At 37.8% G+C, this 21,589-nt stretch overlaps 1 protein-coding gene across 4 annotated transcripts in view; it reads left to right on the top strand.

Moving 5' to 3' along the window:
• Window positions 1-2: 2 nt before the first annotated feature.
• The window catches only part of PARPBP (PARP1 binding protein), a 61,600-nt gene continuing 40,013 nt past the window's right edge, over window positions 3-21,589 (top strand). For all 4 annotated transcript variants that reach the window (XM_055807507.1, XM_055807506.1, XM_055807508.1 and 1 more), the window contains exons 1-6: window positions 3-109; window positions 1,762-1,914; window positions 11,618-11,848; window positions 13,570-13,680; window positions 15,058-15,228; window positions 19,310-19,464. In XM_055807507.1, coding sequence (XP_055663482.1) covers window positions 1,765-1,914; window positions 11,618-11,848; window positions 13,570-13,680; window positions 15,058-15,228; window positions 19,310-19,464 — 818 coding nt within the window. In that variant the 5' untranslated portion in view covers window positions 3-109; window positions 1,762-1,764. The remainder of the gene's footprint in view (window positions 110-1,761; window positions 1,915-11,617; window positions 11,849-13,569; window positions 13,681-15,057; window positions 15,229-19,309; window positions 19,465-21,589) is intronic.

Genomic DNA, 21,589 nt, shown 5'->3' with positions numbered 1-21,589 from the left:
CCCGCTCCCATTGGGCGGCGGCGGCGGGTTTAAATCCAAACCGCCGGGGAGGGCAGCCGTGCCTCCGGGCTGCCGCGCTGCGGGCGCCGCTGTCCTCCTGGTCGCGCAGGTAATGTCGCTAGAGAAGCAGGAAGTGCGCCGGGCTGTGCGGGGGGTGTGAAGGCCGCGGCGGGCCTCCCGCGGAGGCGAGGGTGCTGCGGCCCCGCGGTGGGCCTGAGGCGGGGGACCGGCCCGGGCCGGCCCGGCCCCTGAGGAGGCCCCAGCTGGGAGTTGTCAGCGGGGGAACCGGGACGGGGGGAGGGCAGTGGCGCTAGTGGTAATGTCGGTCCTTAAGGTTTAGGGATTGGGGCTTGTTTCTCAGGCTTTGGGCTTGTTCGGGCTGTTTGGCTGGGCGCTGGCTCCGAGTGACAGGTCTCAGAGGGGGGAGGGAGAGGTTTTTTGTCAGCCTTACACTGACTTGCACCTGCCCACCTGCTTCATCATCTATGGCCCTCATATTTTGTTCATGTTAATGTAAAATAATAAAGTCGATTGGCCCCTCCAAACATTTTGGAGAGTTTAAGTAATTGTGGTTGCTGCTGCGGTCCTGCTTGTTACCTGATGTCTCCTGTTTTCCTGCCCCTCTCCCACACTTAATTTTTTTCCTGATTATACCAATAAAAAAAACCCCCAAAAACCAAAAATAAAAGCTGTGGACTGTGCCATAGCTTGGTGAAATGAAGGAAGAGGTTGGTTCTGTGTTCTGAAAGTGAGTGGTATGGGTGTTGCTCCTCTACTGTCACATAGGGAACTGTTTCAGGAAAGAACAAGTACAAGAAGGTGAAAAAGATGAAAGCATGAAGAGGTCAAACTCAAAACTGGTACTGAAAGTCATTGCTAAAGGAAATAGGGGAGATAATGACTTATGGAATGGAGAAAAAGACTACATGGGTAATAAAAGCATTTAGAGATATGTTTGGTAGTAAGTCTTAGAAATGTTAAATGTGTTTCCAGGTTTAAAACTTTTGGATAGACACCAGCCTGGATGTATAGAGAATGTAGGTAGTATAGAAGGTGCTCTCTGGGGCATTCAGACTGGCTGCTTTCAGCAGCAAAACGCTATCATGTTTATGATAATGGTTATTTTTTTATGTTGGTATAATGTACAAGGCAAGTAAGGAGTCTTCATGAAGACCTGCCAGTCATAAGCACTTTTAAACCCTTATCTTCATGCCTGCTGTGTTGTAGCAAGTGTCACCAGACTTTTGGTTTAGTGGGAAGAGTTTATTGTAGGAATGTTGCGACGGAGGGAAGACACAGTCACTCAATATGAGTGATCAGCAGACTTCATTTATTGTACCTTACAGTCACCTTTTATGCCTTCTTATAATTAGCTCATACATATTACAAAAGTTAAGCTCATTATTGGTTAGTTGCCTAAATACCAAGCCCACCCCTAGTTTCTCTTCTGTAGTTTTCTGTTCCCACCTGCAACATTCTTTTCCCACCAAAATCTTCCTGTTATTGTGTAACAAGGACAGCCAAAGACAGTGTATTTTGCTTTACTTCAGATAAGCTGAGAGCGATGTGCATTTTTGTCCAGCCAGCTGGACTATGTCTATGTGACCCTTTTCAGCTAGCCAGTTATCCACATAGGAACTTGATTTGCAAGAAGATGCAACAGGATTTGCACAGCTCTTTGGAAGCTGAAGACATGCATAGACCTCTTGCATAGCTATAGTAATTTTTATTTCTCTTAATTATTTCTATCTTCTATTATAGACAATGATTGCTTTCCAGCAAAAAATTTTAAACTGGATCAAGTGTTTCAGAAGACAATGGGTTTTATTTTCAAACTCTGAAAGGACTACTGTATGTGGAGCAGACTACATGCTGATGGCGTTACAGCTGTCGATGGCTGAAGTCAATAAACAGGTTAGCATTCATTCAGTAACTTCTTGGGACTTGGTACATCTTGAACTTTGTTTAATTCCTGGACTTCTTGCTTAGGCACCTACCTGAAATGGCTGTTTTGGTTACTTCGTTGTTGATTTAACTGAGGGTCAGATGCAGCAAGGCACTAAAATTAGTATAATTAAGCATACTGTTGAATAAGGGCTTAGAAAAAGAACAACAAGACAAATGGGAGGATGGAAGTTTTCTAAGTGTATATCTGAGTTTAAAACTTTTAATATTAAATACTAGTGTATTTTTTTCCTGATCATGTAACCTCTTTTTATTTCCATCATATGTTTCTTCTATGCTGTAGATGAGGGTGGGAGAACTATGGCATTTGGGATGCACCTTTTTTCTGAGTGCTCCAAAACCGCTTCGGAATGACATGACAGTATGCATACATAACTGATTTGGTATAAGCTGCATGAGTTGTGCTTGTAGAAGTCTGTTCTTGGTTGCTGTTTTTCCTGAGGCTCATCAGATGAAGACCTATACATACAAGTTGGAGCATGCTCCCAGTACCACTAGGAAATACATGGCCGCCTTTGCATGTGTACAAGAAGTATCTGTCAAAAGACAAACAGGAGATGTAACTTTTAAGAGCCTCCGTAAGAAGTACTGTGGCTTGTCACAGCTGGAAGGTTGGGCATTAGCAATCATATGAAACATACCGAAAACTGATGCAACATACAGTCAGGCCTTTGCATGTGTCTCATCTAATGAGAACAATTGCAATAGTCACTTTAATAATCTAAAGGTATCTTTTTAGGTCAATAATCTTAATTACTGATGAAAACAAATTACTGTTGTTGGAAGACTTACCCAAATGTTGCATATTAAATTAAACATGTAGTACAAATCTTTAGTTTAAAAAAAAAAACCCAACCAAACACAACACAAACAACAAAAACAACCCCTCAAACCAACAAAGAACCCCAAACAAACAGAAAACCTGCTTCACTTTGTGCACTTCTAGGTGCAGTGTATTCTTTAAAAAAATTACCACTTGTACTGGAAGAAGCTTAAGTCTTGGAAGAAATATTTCTAGAACACTCTTTAACCTAACTAAATTAATCACCAGAAAATGTTTTGTAGTCTAAAATGTGCAGAATGGGGGTATCTGTTGTCTGAACATTAAATATAACACTGGTCAATTCATCCCCACTAAAAAAAATAAAATGTTACAGCAGAAATATTAGAATCCCAAGATTCTACATTTGTACTTCATAGAATGTAATATATTCCAGCCAGGATTCCAGTGTCTTCACAGTACCTGTGTAGGTAAAACTAGAAAATTATTGCACATCAAAAGAAACTCTAAAATAAGTGATAAAAGACAATAGTGTAAAACTACCTGTGGAGGCAATCACTGTTTGTCGTGTTTGGTGTGACTCTCCATTGAGAATCACAAACATTTTTCCAAAGCTAACTCGGGGGACTAGAACTTGTTATTCTGCTGGATGTCAAAAATTGCAGACATGGTAAAGATGATATTTTTATGGTTCATTGTTATTTCCTTCCTAACAGCTTATAAAAAGCTCTTTCCTTCCCCTAGAAGTAACTAGTTCATTCTGCTTTCTCCTTTTTTCTTCTCTAGCAAGCAGTCCTCCCCTCTATAAGTATCTTTTCTCTCAGATATGATCAAACAAAAATTCAAACAATTAAAATTTGAAATATACTGCTTTTACTTCAAATCTGAAGGACCAAGTGCTCAAAACCTAATTTGCTTTTTCTGATTATACTAGTTGGTCTGATAAGACAAATTAACAGTATGTATAAACTTTGTCTGCCATATGTGGATTAAAACTTTTCCAACATTTGCATGTGCTGCCTCTGAAATCCAGTTTCTTCAGTTGGATGTCCATTTTGATGTTTATAGTGTTAAATATGGCTGTTTTATTTGGTTCAGTGCTGAAATATCAAACTAAGATGCAGAGTATTATTGTTGTAGGGCATGTGTTTTGCTGATTGACTGGATACCAAGCAAAAATGAATTCCAAATCAAATATAAGAATAAACACAGTTTATTATATTACAATATAATAAAGGAAAATAGTATGCAATATGATAAAAGGAAACAGTACTAGTTATTATGCCCAATATGATGAAAGAGCAATAGGAGCGAAACATCAAATCCTTACTACAAAAGGATCTTTAATAAGAAAAGGATACATCACCAGTTACCACCTTAATATCATCCAAGCCCACACTTCGGCTGGGAAGCCCAGTTGCAGCTGGCACCAGGAGTCTCATGGTAACTGGGAAAATTCCTACACTGTGTGTCCATCTGTAGGTGAGGCTTCTGTCCCAGTCCTGGAGCTTGCCCACCTTTATACTCGGTGAAAAACAAAAATAGTTTACACACCTATGTATGTAAACTTTTAAGTTTAGGCTAAGTGCAGGCGTGCAGTATTTTGTGATTTGTAAGGTTCACACGTGCCAGGGATGTTGGCCCAATGCCTGAATGTGGTGATGTTACCATTGTGACACAGCTGCACACAATACTTGTTGTCTCGATGGTTCTGCTCATCTCTTGCTTGTTCGTGGGGCTCAGGGCAAACACCACCTGCTCCTTAAAGATATCCTTGAGCTCACTGTCCAAGTTAAATGATTCCTAACTAAAGACAAAGTCTTTTTCATAAGCAGTAATCAATTTAATAAATTTTCACCATGTTATGTCCCTTGTTAGATCTCTCATTTAAGTACAATAATTTCATATTGTTAACATAACACCCATGGAATAGAAGTCTATTATGATGAAGTAAGTTACTGCATGAAAAATAACTGTGCTAACATGCTATTGACTCACTGGGTTGAAAAAAACCCTAAGCTACCACAAACAACAAAAACCTATTCTCTTTCTTTAGGAACCTGGACAGTTGTGATGGTATTGGTGTTTTAATGTTATCTGTATCAGCAGTAAAAATGAAAAATAACAAAGCTTTTTTTGAGAAATCCAGAAAAGTTTCAAAGTCTTCTAACTTACTAGTCTTAAATTTCACCAAAAATAAGGGTAGCAAGCAGTGTGATAAACATTGATCAAATAGCGGGGATAAAAGGAAAAAAAATCATATGCTTTGAATTCCTCTGAAAATACTTTGTGTTGTAGCTATTAGGACAAATACTTACTTGTCATTTTCAGACCATGGCTGTTTTAGCTACTATTGGGGGAAAATGAGACATCATATAAAACTTCTTTTTTTTCTCGAGTCTGTCCATTTAGATTCTTAGACTTGTCTTAAATATTTTGTAAATTTCTATTCTAGCACTGGGACTGTGAGACTGGAGGAAAAAGTGCTTCGTTGTTGTTTTTAGAAATACATTTTCCCTTCAGAAATTTGTTTTTGTCTCTTTCTGATTCTGCATGAAATCCAGCTTTGTGTGTGGTTAGTTCTACCCTGTGCTTCCATGACTACATTTTGTACACTATCTGAAAAAATATGTTCTGTTGAGGTTCTTGCATTTCTTGAATTGTTTTCCCAAATAATCTTGTTTCTATGTTGACAAATAAAGAAAAATGCAAAGTTGCTTTACAGCCTTACTCCCTTAAATAGTTTTATCTGTCTTCCTTTTGGTAATGAGACTCCTACCAACTTTGTAGCAATTTTATACGATGTTGCTTGTAACATATGTAAGGATGCTACCAAGAGGCATTGTCTTGGCTGTTCTTCAGTATAATTAATTTTTCACAGAATGGTTGATGTTGTAGGGGACCTCTGGAGGTTACCTTGTCCAACCTGTCTCCTCAAGCAGGGCCACATAATGCCAGTTGTCCAGGACCATGTGCAGATGGCTTTTGAGTATTTCCAAGAATGGAGACTCCACAACCTCCCTGAGCAGACTGTGCCAGTACTTAATCACCCTCACAGTAGAAGAGTGCTTCCTAATGTTCAGCGGGAACCTCCTGTGTTTCGTTCTGTTTGTACCCAGTGTCTCTGGGCTTGCCACTGAGCACCTTAAAAAAGAGCCTGGCTCCATCCTCTTTGTACCCTCTCTCTAGATATTTATATACATTGATTACATCCTCCCTGGGCATTCTCTTTTCCAGCCTAAATGACCCCAACTTTCTTAGCCTTTCCTCATACGTGAGATGCTCCCGTCCCTTAATCTTTGTGGGTGATTCTCTGGACTTTGTCCTCTCTCCAGTATGTCAGTATGTCTCCCTTGTACTGAGGAGCCCAGAACTGGACACAGTATTCAGATGTGGTCTCACTAGTGCTGAGTAGTCTTCTCTACAAGGGACAGGCTCTTTTTTTGAGGAAAAAAAACCCAACCAAACATTGACATTTTATAGAAGAAAGGTTGAAGTAATGCATATTTAATTGCATTTTTTTAAAAGCAAATGATGCCCTGAGACTGTTCTGCTGTCTTTCCCTATACCCTGTGTAACCAAAGCATTAGTAGTTACTGTTTCTAGTGTTTTTGGGTTGCTTAACAGCTGGAGTAGTTTTAACTGTGTTAAACTGTTGCTACTTAAATCTTGAGGCACCCTCTTTAGTTTTTTGATAAGGCTTCCTCTTCTCCCCGCCTCCCTTTCTTCTCTATAGTATTACATGCTTCTGTTTTGAGGGGTGGAAGGGGAAGCAAGAATGTGGTGTAGGGCTCTTTTGTTTTGTTTTTTTAACCAAGAGTGTGCTACATTTTCTGTCTTGTTTTTATTACTGCTATAGTTGATAGTGTTAACTTTAGAAAGTAGGAGTTTGTTGCTTGGATGAGTACAGTTCTTACTTTGTCTGTTTCAGGATCTTATTGTTGCAACTACTAACTCTTCTACTCACCCTACTGTAGCTCTCCAGACCTCCTTAAACTGAGCATACTTCTACTCTCTTTGATCCTGGTACTTTTCCCCTTGACACCCCACAGTGTTGCTTGCCCCTGCCCCCCCAAAAAAAGGTGTTCAGTCCCAAACAATTATCCATGCAAGGTATACTGGCATTTCTCCAAGCTTGGGATATTGGCCTGTATCTTCACTGGCTTTGCTTCTGGCAGATTGCAATATAATAAATATTAGATGCATATGTCTATTCACTTGCACATGTATGAACCACCTTCTAAATCTGTGCATGGCACTATCGGCGTTCACTGGAGTGGGAAACTTACTAAAAATGCTGCTTTAAAATACTTTAGTGTGCTTTATATACCACGGTTTGGGAACTTATGTCTTGTGTGAAAGTGTACAGAAGCAAGCAAGACTCAGTAGGACCAGAAGTGACAAGACTGCAGAATCACACAGCTTGAGGGCAATACCAGACAACAATACTGCATTTGAGGAGTATGCCTGAAAATAATAGAACTAGAGACAACACTTCTGTGGAGGTTAAGCATGGCAGTCTTGAACACACATATTCCAAAAATGGGCAGAGACCATTTGTTTGAGAAGGGCAGGAAAGAATGTGATATTGCTGACACACACGTGACTTCATGTTTTTTAAAACAATTTTCTGTCAAAATGGAAGCTGCTTGGCTGTGTAGTTAGCCCTAGAAAGCTTGCAATACTTACAAAATACTAAAATATGTTGTCTGTAGGCATTAAATGTTGCTGCTGGATTTCAGACTTTCTAAGGCAAGAGTCCAAGGAAACTGAGAATACTGCACTAACAAGAAGTGAAAGTGCTTCATAATACTTCATTGTTTCTATGCCTATGAAACACAATACTTACAACATCATGGAATGAAAGTATGGAACTTTTTTAACTTCCTTAAGGTATTAGCTAGTTGGTACATGCTTACTGAAACACCAATATTTTTTAAAATTAATTTTAAAACCAGAGATTCTTGACAAATTGACTCTATAATTAATGGAATACACTGTCATAGTGAGCACTTGATCATGAAGGTTAATATCTGGAGTGCGGTTTTATTTGGATTTAAAATATTTTTGCAGCACTAGTATAAATTTTGTGAATTTCTGCAGGTCCTTGGTCTGATGAGGAAAGGTTTTGATTTATTAGATATCATATTGAAGTTGTACTTTAACTTGGTAGTTCTGGAGAATTTTGTTTCAAAACAAAGTGAGAAAACTTTTTAATCTTCTTTTTTATTCAACCTACAGCTGTTTTGGTATGTTTAAATTGGATTATAATATGATTACATGTTTAATTTTTTGAGGTCTGAAATGGAAAATAAGTGCTTTTCAGAAAACATGTATGCCATTTTAATATTGTGGTAATCTGTGGGATAGCAGGCAAGTTCATAGTGCTGAATTATTGTAGCCCATGCACAAACTAGAAGGCAAAAAAGTGCTCTAAAAATAATATCTGTGAGTACTCTTTCATTTTCACTCCTAGTTCTCTGCTTAGGCAATATTGAAGGAGTTGACTTTCAGGACTTTGGAATTGTATATTTAACCAGGTCTATTGGGAAAGTTGTGCTAAGTATGCTAGAACCCTAAGGAGGGATCTTTTGGGCTGGAACAACTTAAATTATTACAATTGCTGCTGACCTGTTTGCGTATTTAGTTTTGTATTCAGTTGCTAATGGTGTTAGTAAGTAATCACTTTTATGCAGATTAAAGTCGCTTAATGTTAAAACATGAAATAAAACCTTTGGGCTAGATGGGAGTTATCTGCCATTATTGATGTAGCAAAGCAAAGCTTGTCACTCAGTCGCAGGACATTTATGTCATGTTACATGACTGTATAATACAGCTCTTTTTTTTTTTTTTTTTTTTTTTTTTTTTTTTCTGTCATATGCTTTAGGTACCAGTAGCATGAACTCAGTTTCCTTAGTGAAAACTGGAAAATTTGCTACAGATGCAAAATTACTTGTTGCATGTGTTCTGAGGTCTAACTCAAATAGAAGGACCTTAGCTGAAAAAGTAAGGGTACGAAGTAGGGACTAGTCTGTAGATCAGAGCTGAGTGTGGACAAAAATAGTAGTTGTGAAATGATGCCAAAACAGCAGAGTAACTGCTCAGAGACGGATTTTGTCTTTAAGCAGCAAAGGTATTTATTTCGTGCCAAATTGGGGAGCTAGCCAATTCACATTGGACAAACTAGCTCCAAAGTTTTCAGTGAAAAGTTAGGTATTTTAAAAAGTTTGTGAGAGGTTACAACATCTTTACATACATATTCATTTGATTTTGACACGTAATCATTCTATTCATAAGTGGGATCTAGGTAGACTAAGCCTTTCAACTTCCTTTGTTCAACAATTTCCTGACTCATGGTCTCCTTATCTCTTTCAGGTGCCCACCTTATCTTTTCTAATTATTCAGAGCACGTTCCTTTATCATCAGTGGTACATTCCTTTAATTTTGTTAGTGGAACCTTTCCTTATTCAGAGTACTTTTCAGAGTACATTCTTTACTCAACACAAACAGAGCATCACCCAGAGCATTGTACCAAGCTCATTCTGACTAATCTTTTTAAGACCTTGCTCTGTTTCAGAGGAGAGGTAAGAGCAAGTAGTAAGGAAACTGCAAGATTACAGGAGAAAGAGGAAGTGGTGGTGGGCAAGTTGACACTTGGAGGTTTTAGAGTATGGTAGTATGGAAAGGACTGCAATAAACATGGCTATGAGAAAACAGATTGTGGTGGATGTTGAGTAAGACATCAAGATTTGGGAGCAAGGCGAAAATAGGCACAGGATATAATGAGGTATGGGTGTGTAAGGGAGATCAGCATCTCTTAGGCCGAATTTTGGCAAGGCAGAGAACAGTACAGTAGTGCAAGTCCAGGGGCAGTGGTCAAGAGATAAAAAAACAGGTTAACAATTGAATAAAGGACCAGATTCTGAATTGCAGAGGCCAGGAATATGTATGTAATCCTGCATCCCAGACACTGTGTTTTGTCTCTGCAGTCTTTAGCTCAATCTAATCAGTAGCAGAATTCTATGTTAGCATGTATTTTCACTTATATAAGTTGCATCTTAATGGAATTCTTCCTGTGCATAGCTTGGTTTACACAGATTGAAACTGATTTTTCTGGCTTCTTCAGTGTTGCAGTCTTTGACCACTGACAATACACTCATCTCCTTTGTTGGCAGCCACAAGAGACAGGCTCAGGTTTCTTGCAGTTCCTTGTTACACCTGTGCTGAACTGGAAGACTTAAAACCTCTGATGCTCAGTGAGCTGATTCCCTCCACCCCTTCCTCGCAAGCGTGAATCACTTGCTTTAAAAAATAACAATACTTTGCTATAGGGCTATGTATTGTACCTAATTATTTCTTGCTCAAGAGTTCAGCAGTAACTGCTCTCTCCTCTAGTTTTACTGATACAACTGGATGGTTAGCTGCCTTGCATTCAGTAACATCACTTGATCTGTGACTCAAGTAACAAGGCTTTGTTGCTTACTTGGCTTGTTTTTTAAATTCCTCTGAATTTGAATTCCACTGTCTGTTCGTATCTGTGGTGATGCTTTCACCTTTTTGTTTGCCATTCGTGCCCTGCTGCCATACTTATAAACTTCAGCCATGCCAGTTTTGTTAAAACCTATGGTTCTTTAGTTACTTCTCCCTCATAAATGAGATGCCATGTAGCATTATGGACTGCATACATTCTCTTTTTCTTAGTCTCTTCTGTTCTCCCATGTAGAGATAACTTTTAAAGAAAAGCTTATTCTTTTTTTACCCTTTAGTTTAGAACTGCACAAGAAAACTGCAAGCTTATTGCTTCACTCTTCTAACTAGTTAGGCATGATTACTTAATAAACCTCTGCCTAAAAGTGTAGCAATAGCAGATGCCCCCACTGTAAATCTTTTGAAAAAAATTATGAACTAGTATGTAAATTAAACCTTTAGTCATTAGTTTTATACATTTTCTGCTTCTGTCCACCAAAGGTCAACAGAGCATTCCTCTCAAGAGTTGGAAAGAAAAGAGGGACTTTAACTGTGTTACAAGCCTCTTAAGTTTGTGATAAATTTTAATTTTCTTTTTTTTTGCCTAGAATAGGAAAAGGTTCTCCAGTTGCAAAGAAAATGCTTAGGTTTTTTTGCTACCCATGTATTTGTTGTCATGTACCCCCTTTATCTGCTCTTTTAATTTAACTCTTTGTTAATCTCTAATTCTTGATAAATTTCTGATAAACTGTAAAACTTTTTTTTTTTCCATTTTGGAGGTTGGGGAGAAGGCAGAGGGGTACATGGAATGTAATCTAATAATTTTGACAGGGAGAGTGGGCCAGAAGCTGGGTATAAGATTCTGGCCTATACTGTACAGTTAACATTAGTCAAGGTCCTAGTAATGGGTAGGTGTGCATTGTTTTAATGTATTTGTTAGTAACACTATCAATGTTATGATAAAGTATAACTATACTAACAAAGGAAAAGCAGGTTTGGTTTTTTTTTTTTGACATAGCATGTATTTTCCCAGATGACTGCTTGAAGCAAGGTAATAGAGCTATATCTACTGCCTTTGGGATGTAAATGCCTGCCACACTGAAAACTATTTCTGCAAATAACTTTATGTAAGCCGCAGTCCTGTAAAAAAGTCAATGTTTTTTCTTATGAGTGAAGTTCAAGGTACATACCTGGTATCAGGAACAAATACTGCATGTAACAATACTCAACTGTAAAGGCAAAGCACTGGAAGAACTTCAAGTAAGACTTTGTTTATAATAAATATTTAGGTTGTAAGAGGTTTATTTTTTGAAATGCATCTTTTTTAAAAGTTAGTTTTAAACCTATGCTGAATACTTTTTTATTTATAACCAATACTATTTTTGCATTTTTCTGTTTTATTAGCACCATGGAGATTTCACAGTATCACTTAGTGACGTGTTGGAAACTTGGAAGTATTTTTTACATGACAAACTGGGATTATCATACAAAAACATGAAAGAACCTGAAAATTATGCTGACGTAAAAAAAGCCTATCATGCCTTCTTAGAAAGAAGCAATATGTTAGATCTAATAGACATATGTCAGAAATGCTGTGGTCTTGGACTTGTATCTGAAGATGAAAGCATAGCCCCTGTAAGTATTTTGTTTGCTTGATCTCTTATATTGTTCTGACATAATTTTGATTCCAGTTACGGATTTATGACACTTCTAAATATAAGCAGGAGCTCCGAATTATTCACAAGTTACTTTGCTCTTCTATTGGGGAAGCAATGACTTTAAATTACTAAATCTTTTAAAGAGATCTTAAATTTACTCAAAATTATTTCTTTCTGTTTTCCTGCTAAATGGGTGGGTCCCACAGCTCTTCTATAAGTATATCACACTTTGCCAGAAATGGAACTGAAAAATGAACTGTAGAGATTTGGTAAGACTGGAACAAAGCTTAGTGATTAACATGTGTCATGGAGTTTTGGTTGTATGTTGATATGCAGTCAAAATATTTTTGATGATCATCACCTTAAAAATACCACTCACTTAACAGCAGAAACTACCCTATACTACATATAGTTCCATTTTAGATTTTTCCAGAAACCAGAAAAGATTCCACTTCAGCCAGTCTGCAGTACTATTGCAGTTTATTGCATCTTCAGATGTTCTTATGACACTGCATGTGAGGCTATACTCTAGAGAAGTTTTTGTGTGTATTCCACTCTTACTCTAATAAAAGTATGAAAAATGAATTTGATTAATCTCTGTTATTGAATAAAAATATATGTAAGTAGCAATTAAGACAAGTTTGAAAAACAAACATTCCGCATGATTTTATTTGATCCTGTGCTTCTAGAGCATAGAAAAGTCAAAGGACAGAGGATATTGATACTGAAAAAGTTAATGAATGTTGGATTTAGATGCATATACTTCTAGTTTGTAATGAGAATTAGAGAGTAGTTGTCTGCTTTTACTGCCTGCTCTCAGCATTGCAGACTTAAATTATGTTTATTTAATCTTCTTCATTTGATATATGTTTAATTAGATGGCAATTTTAATATGAGGGAAGATATGCCAGTTACTGAACATTAATTGGACTGAGGTATATTATGAATGTACCATGAGTTATTAGTTACAGCATGATTAAAACTGTTTACCTTCCAGGCCTAGTAAGAATAGCTTTCTCCATGAAAAAGTGGTCAAATATCACTAACAGGTTGCCCAGAGAACATATGGAATCTCGTCTTTGGAGATATTAAAAACTTAGCTCACTCAACATGTCACTGAGCAACCTGGTCAAACTGGTCCTGCTTCAAGCATGGGTTTGTACTAGGTGATCCCTATAGGTCCCTTTTAACCTAAATTATTGTATGATTCTGTGACAAGTATGCTTGTAACCAGCTTGTCTACTTCCTTAAAGGTTCAGAGAACCTACATGCAAAACACTCATGTGATTATTAAACACAAAAAAAGATTACAAGGAGAACTGAAGCACAGGAGAAAGGCATGGAAACTGCGATTTTGGGGTTTCTTTTCTTCCTGTTTTCATAGGGAAGGTAGAGAACTCTGGTAGGTTAAAGAGCTCTCCCTGAACATGGTAGAACATATTAGAAGTTCTCCAAAACATAAGCAGCCACTTTTAGTTTGAGTGTATTAGGTAATTGTTTGAGATACCTTTTCTAAGATAGTTTGACCCTTACACCTCATTTCTCTGCTAAAGACTGTAAACCAAAAGTAGGTCATGAGGTCTGTGTTAACTCAAAACAGTAGTAAACTGGCAGTGACGTAGTTTCACCTGGTTGTAATACTACTTTTGCTTTCTAGTCATCTTCATATTTAAGTTTATTCTGATCTTTTTACTACAGGCTCAACTGTTGGAATTTATTTCTGGCATACAGAATGCACAAGAAAATAATGTTTCTGTTCCTTCTACTCCTCCCACACCGGTCAACAGACAGGGCCAGGAGAATGTGAAGGTAAAAATTATTTCTATCTCTTTTGTAATGTTCCATATATATTGAAGACAGTCCTTCTGTGAAGCAGGCATTTGCTGTAGACTTAATCTGCCTTGAATCACCAGGGAATAAATTTTTCTACAAGTACACCATCAATAAAACATTGTCTTGACTAAGAGTTAAATGATTTGCCCAATGCTACAAAGTAAAGTTGTAGGTGAAGTAAACTTCTTTGATTTCACTTTGTTAGCTCATTCTCCCTTACAGAAGAAATCTGAATACCCACTGCAGTGTTAGCTGTAGCAAAGGAAACAAAGTTTGTCTGTCATAGTAGAGGACTTGAGAACTTTCTGGAATACTGGATTTTTTCCTTTTACCCTTTCAACCCTTAAAACAAGAATCTCAGAATACTCTATAACAACGCTTAAAATGCTGGCACTTTAGTTAATTTCCAAACTTGCTTTTCTCATAAGTGGCAATTTCAATTCAATATGTGGGTACAATTCAAAATATTTCTGAACAAGAAAATATTTTCTGAACTGAGGTTCTCCCCTAGATAGTACTTCTTCTACCACTAACATAATGGCTTTCTTGCTGCTCTGACTTGTGTAGTAAAAATACTCCTTCCTTTTTTTTCCTTCTCTTGTCTATCTTTTCACTGTCACACATATATGTTTGGTTTGTTTACTGCCTAGATTTTTGTTGTATACATCCTGTTGAATAAGGAGGAAATTCCATAGAAAAAATAGGTCTTCTCATTATCTTTCCTTTTGTTCATGGCCTTTTCTTCATCTTTTCTTTGCTTGTGACAAAACTGTAAATTCTTCAGTTCTGGGACCGTTGTTCTTACAGGGTCCAGAACAGTGCTGCAATATAAGCATACAATGTTATGTTTTGGTTATGTGGGTGGATCTAGGCCACAATTTATGTCCAAACTCAATCAGTGGAGTTTCTGTGATTGACATCCCCTGGGAGCCAAGGCAAAAATTACTGAATCTTCTGCAGAGCTGGCAAGTTGTTTAAAATATTAGCCTATTTGAGGTTAATGACAAATCCTTATGTGGTTTAATGGTGCTAGTATTTTACCTTGGGATAGAAAAGGAATATCTGAAGAGGTGTCCAAATGGAAATTGATAGCCAATTTTAATAGCTAGAGATCCAACCCTCAAATATTTTGTGAATATTCAAGCACACTATATGTAACTTTAACATAGTAATCATACCTGCTTTTGTCAATGCTTCCAGAATCCCCATACATGAAGTAACATTTTGAAATTATGCAAGGTGAAATTCTTACTCTTTCCAAAAATCATGTCAGTACATACCTAAATATATTTAAAAAACCCCACCATAATTCAGCAGCAGGATGACCAATTTGTGTGATGCTTTCTTATACAGGTGACAGGCCTAGCAAAGAAGTGTGTTTGTTCATATTTAAGCTTGCTGGTGAATTCTAAGGATGATCTGGCATTGGCTCGTATTTTAAATGTTCCTGACAGAGGACTTGGTAGAGATGCCTTCACTAACCTAAAACATGCCTCACAGAAGAGCGAAATGTCTATTTTCTTGGTAAGTGTATGTCCTGGTTTTGTCTGGGATAGAGTTATTTTTTTTTTCCCAGTAGCTGGCACAGTTCTGTGTTTTGGATTTACTATGAGAATAATGTTGATAACACACTGATGTTTTAGTTATTGCTGAATAGTGCTTACTTTTAAGTCAAGGACTTCTCGGTTTCCCATGCTCTGCCAGTGAGGAGGTGCACAAGAAGCTGGGGGGAGCAGAATCCAGCTGACCCAAACTAGCCACAGAGATATTCCATACCACAGGATGTCATGCTCAATATATAAACTGGGGGGAGTTGGCTGGGAGGGGCTGATAGCTGCTCAGGGACTGGCTGGGCATCCGTCAGTGGGTGGTGAGCAGTTGTATTGTGCAGCAATTATTTTTCTTGAGTTTTATTCTTATATCTCCCTCTTTCCTTTTTATTACTATAATAATAATATTTTACTTCATTTCAATTATTAAACTTGTCTTATCTTATCTCAACCCATGGGTTTTACCTTTTTCTGATTCACCTCCCCACCCCACCAGGGTGGGAGGATTGAATGAGCTGCTTCATGATACTTAGTTGCTGGCTGGGGTTGAACCATAACAGTGTATCGAATGAAACTTGCTGTAGACCAGGGGCAATGTAATAGATCTATAAACACAAAATGTTGCTTTAATCTCATGTGCAAGGCTGACGTTTGCAAGCCAAGTCAAATACCACCGTAAATGTGATTCCTAGGTTAAAAAGAGACAACAGAGAATCTGTGTGAAGAAACGGGTGCTGGCTTGGTCATGAGATCTAATGATGCACAGAGGAACAACTGTGTGCATGAGTACCTCTAGAGCTCTAAAACATGATATCATAAAAACAGGCATCAAGACTGTTCATACCAAACAGTGACTGAAATCCTGAAAAAGTTCAGCTTTCTTAAAAAAAATATATGGGGGTTTTATTATTGCTTTTAAAATTTTGAAGTCCTGGTAGACAGTGTGAAGTGAGGTCATGAATATTCATATCAAAGAAAAAAGGCAAAGGAAGGAAAAGATGGCATTAGACCAAATATCTCTGAAATCAGTCCTGGTGAGTTGACCCTGGCTGGACACCAGATGCCCACCAAAGCCATGCTATCACTCCCCTCCTCAGCTGGACAGGGGAAAGAAAATATAAAGAAAAGCTCATGTGTTGAAATGGGGACAGAGAGAGATCATCCACCAATTACTGTCACAGGCAAAAAAGACTCAACTTCGGGGGGGGGGGGGGGAAATAATTTAATTTATTACCAATCAAATCAGAGTAGGATAATGAGAAATAAAACCAAATCTTAAAACACCTTCCCTTCCACCATACCCTTCTTCCCCAGCTTAACTTCACTTCCAGTTTTCTCTACCTCCTCCTTGCAAAGTGGCACAGGGGGATGGAGAACAATGGTTGCAGTCTGTTCATCACATGTTCATTTTGCTGCTCCTTCCTCCTTGGGGGGAGAACTCCTCACACTCTTACCTGGCTCCAGCATAGAGTCCCTTCCACAGGAGGCAGTCTTCCCTGAACCTCTCCAGTGTGAGTCCTTCCCACAGGCTGCAGTTCTCCACAAACTGCTCCGGCGTGGGGCCCTTCCATGAGGTACAGTCCTCCAGGAACAGACTGCTCCACTGTGGGCTTTTCTCTCTACAGGGCCACAGGTTCTGCCAGAAGCCTGCTCCAGTGTGGGCTTCCCATGGGGTCACAGCCTCTTTCAGGCATCTGTCTGCTCTGGTGTGGGGTCTTCCACAGGCTGCAGGTGGATATCGGTTTCACTGTTAACCTCTGTGGGGCTGCAGGGGCACAGCTGCCTCACCGTGGCCTTCACTAAGGGCTGCAGGGGAATCTTTGCTCTGGTGCCTGGAGCATCTCTTGCCCTCCTCCTTCACTGACCCTGGTGTCTGCAGAGTTGTTCCTCTCATGTATTCTCACTCTCCTCTCCAGCTGCAGTTGTGCAGCTTTTTTGGGCTTTTTTGCCTTTCTTAAAAATGTTATCACAGAGGTGCTAACCAGTGTTGCTGATGGACTTGGCCTTGGCCAGAAGTGGGTCCATTTTGGAACCAATTGGCATTGGCTCTGCCAGATGTAAGAGGCTGCTAGAAGGTTCCCCTAGAAGCCACCCCTGTAGCCCCCCTGCTAGCAAAACCTCACCATGCAAACCCAATATAGCAATGAGGCTGAGTTAAACAAACATCACAAAGCAGTATTAACAATAAGAAAGCCAAGCCATTAACAATGCATTACAATCTGATTAAGTTTTAAAGTGGTGTAAGTATTTTTGTTAAATAGTAAACCAGCATTTTTCTGTGCATTTGTTAAACTTGAGATGTCTAGAATCTGAAGGATTTCTGTCTACAAATTGCTCTGAGAGCAACCTGGTGACAAAACCCTGCCTTGACATGCTCACTAAAAAAGAGGCCAAGGTTTAAAAGGGCGGTATTGCAGTTTTTTCAGCTTTCACTCAGAATTCGGGGAGGGTAATACTTTCCAGTCATTTGCAGCTTGATCAGCCTTGAAATACTCTTCAAAATGTCATTGATATGGGAGAGTCCTGCTCATTTTATTCTGAAAGGCACAGAGCTGGAAAAAACACCCTCAAGACAGTGGTATACTCTTCCCTCAATGCCCTTGTATGGGAATATAAGAAGCTTACAGCATTAATGTGCAGTGCTCACAGAGGTTAAAGAATCTGGTTTGGTATGTGAGGTGCATTTATGCTTACAGTAGTTATAATCAACACAGAGCCATCTCAAAAATACTTGGGATAAGATAAGTAAGAATTCTTTCTCCAAAGAACCACTATAGTCCCTCATATTCTAAATAATCAAATTTTGCATGCACAGTGGCCTCAGTCCAGACAACAGCAGACCAAGGAAAAGCAGTATGGGTATGTAAAAGTCACTGAAGAAGCTGCATTCTCAGATTTTTATGGTTGAATAAATGTGGAAAATTTATGAAATCTCAGTTCCAGGATTAATTATTTTAGCTCCTAATGTTCTGTTAACATTGTGTAAAAAAAAAAAAAAAAAAAAAAAAAAAAAAGTATGTGTTTGGACTGGATTTATTACTTCTTCCTCAGAGTTGCCAGAGGGAAAACTTCTCTACCATGTAAAGAAGTCTTCTTTTCTGGCATCTGTGTTTTGTAGAAATCTTGCAAAGCTAGTATATTTCCCATTGGGAAGGCAGGGTCCTATGAACTGTACTTCATCCACAGGTAATCTTTAACAAAAAGGCAGGGATACTGACAGGTATACATTCTTTGCTAGAGTAATCCCATTGTACTCTTTCCAGTCCTACAAGCTTTATGATTAGCTGTAAAGTCTGAAATTAAAACTTCTATGTAGAATTAATATTACTGAATCTGTGTTAAGCATATTGGATTGTTATCTTTCACCATTCTGAAGAACTACTAAGCTTTTTATTCTGACTGTTGCCTTAAAGTTTGAGGGGTTGTCATTTAAGGTTTTGGTACTGCTTTGGGACATCTCTTGTTTTCAGTGTCTTTATAGCATTTAAAAACATATGGAGACTTTCCAAATTGGGTACCTGTGATGATAGAAGCCTTAACTGTTGTATTTTTTCAGAAGCTTTGAATATACGTTATTTTCATTTGCATCTCTGAAAACAGATACACTACTGATGTCAACTTTTACATACTTATGTTAAAATTGTTCTTGGGTCACAGACAGTCCTCTGACTCCAAGACTAGTTTTTGAGGTCAGTACAAGCATTTAAACAGCAGCAACAATGAAAAAATTATATAAACTGTATAAAATGTTATGTTAACATTTTTTTAAGCTGTTAAAAGGCCAATCTAGATATCAGATTAGCCGGGTCATTTTTGCTTTGACTTGTATGGTTTTTTTATACTGCTGCACTATTAAAGTATTGATCTTGCAAATATTTATCATAAGATCTACAAAGCTTGCCATTAAGACTTATTCTTGATTGATTCCAGTTAAATTATTTCTGCTATCAACCAGCTGTTACACACTTTGAAAATCTGTAGGACAGGTTCACTTCAACATGCGTACATTTCATGTATGTCTACAGTTTCATATCTCTGAATATTTCTCCTAATAGATGGCAACATCTTTTATCCGAACCGTAGAACTTGGAGGAAGAGGCTGTAAATCTTCATTATTTGATCCTTTAAGAGTCCATGTAAAGGGGCTTTCAAATCTTGTTAATTTTATTGACAAGCTGCAAGACATTGTTGGTGAAATCTTAAATCCAAGGTAATCCCCAATGTTATATTATTGTCTTGCTGAGCACCTGCTTTTGGTTATTTTTTTTCTTGTGCATGTGTCTGGAGGAAAAGGAACAAAAGAAAATCTGATGATTTAATACTTCAGAGTAAATGTTTACACCTTAAGCCTTATTACCCCAGCTGTTATTCAAATATTTATATTTTGTAAGCTTAGAAATTTTTGAGGTTATTCTTTCTATTAAATTTCTATCAAATCAATGTATGTATGGCTATTTGGTTAGTTCCCTACTTGTAAATGAACTTCCAAAGATTTCAGTCCTGTGAGTCTGGTAAGTACATAAACTGATACGTGCTTTACTTTGTGCTCATTGAATACTTCCTTTTTGTCATTTTGTTGGATCTACCCTTATATAAAGGAGTTTTTATTGCTGCTGACAAATGGCAACTTTGGTTATTTAGCCTTTCTTTTCTCTTCTCAACTACATAAGCGAAGCATAAGAATTATTTCTAAGTAAGGGTCTAGGGAAGTCACTGATTTTGAATGTTTTTGAAGACCTGAGATTAGTTTTTGGGCAAGCTTATAAACATGAAATTAGAGAGAAGTGTAAATGTAACACAGGAATTTGAATTGGTAAGTGCTGGCATTAGTACAGAGAGAAGAGCAATTTTCTTAAGCATTATAGAAGTTAGTAATTTTTTTCATTTATAATCAGTAATTTTTCTATACAAAACTGTAGCAAATCAGCTGTAATAGTTCTGTCCTTGATACTAAAGAGCCTTTTTTTAGTTTGAATTGAGTCTAATCGACACAGTTCAAAACAAAATGTTGTAAGCAAACCATAAGCATTATGTAAATTACCATTCAGATTACATTGAAGCTAGAAGTGGGAAGTATTTCTGAAGTTGTTTTGCAGTTTTTGTTTTACTTTTTAATTTTGCTTCTTTGTTCTTTCATTTCAACATCCTGGATGCCAGACACTTGCTGTCTGTGGTGGCAATTAAAAAAAAGTTTTGACTCTGCATCTAATGTATGCTTTTTAAAATTTAAATCATATATGACACTGTACATTGATAAAAATGAGAGATAAAAAAGATTTATGTGCATGACCTTACCACTTAGGGTGCAAATCCTGCTTTGTCAGGTATATACAGTTCATTAAAGTATAACGTAAAATGATACATCTTGTTAATTACCCTTCTGTTCAAGGCACGTGAGAAAAATCAGAGTGGGATAGTTGCTGGAACTTAGTAGTTTCTGCTTGGGAGAATTCCCTGGAGCTTGGAAATTCTTTTCAGCATTCAGCTGTTTATTCTGTTGCTTTCTGTGCTGTATCTGCTGTCCCATTTATTCTGGGATACAAATCTTGTTAATGTCAGATTCTGGCATGCTCATCAGACTGCATGTGTACATGTAGGTGTCATTGGTTGTATCATTGACCAACAATGGAAGCTAGCTGTACTGTGGTGTTTATAGGATCTTTTGTATTCTGTATGGGCTTTATAACCTCACGATGTAAAATACTACTATTGTTTTTCTGTATGTATCTATATAGTAGCTCAGTGCTTACAGAAATAGAGTAAGCAGTTGGCGGTCTGAAAGAGTCTTCATTAGTATGCTGAAGTTCTGAAATATTTTAGGACTAGTAAAAAGCTTATGATCAAAACATTAGTAAACAAAAATGTATTTTTCTTAAGTGTCTGGTAAGCCATATGCGTGAGGACTATCTATATGCCCTGCCTGTGATGTGACAGTTGTTACGAATTACAGAAGATGCAGTTTTACAGAAGAAACTTCTGTAGTTCTGTTACTACTGCACTCTAGAGACCAGAGGGGGAAAAAAGCAACAATGCAGCAAAAGATTTGGTTGCTTGGTCTTTAGAAGCCTGCTGGGAAATCTAAGAGCAAACTGGACAACCTGTCTGTGGTATTGCTGGTTCTCTGATGTAGAGATTTGCCAAGCTGCAAAAAACAGGTCTCAGTATTTGCTATGCCACAAGAAAAATGCAGTGGTTTTAGTTGTTTACTTAATGATTAGAAGTCTGTTATTTCAGTTAAATCTTGTTACAGTGGAGATCTTATGAAACTTGAACTTGCATAAAATGCAAAGTAGCCAAATAATTGCTGTGTCATTCCGAAATACATGTTGAAAAGA

This window comes from Falco peregrinus, chromosome 6 (assembly GCF_023634155.1).
Source record: "Falco peregrinus isolate bFalPer1 chromosome 6, bFalPer1.pri, whole genome shotgun sequence".
In the NCBI taxonomy this organism is placed as follows: domain Eukaryota; kingdom Metazoa; phylum Chordata; class Aves; order Falconiformes; family Falconidae; genus Falco; species Falco peregrinus.
This window is presented reverse-complemented; position numbering and strand designations above follow the sequence as displayed.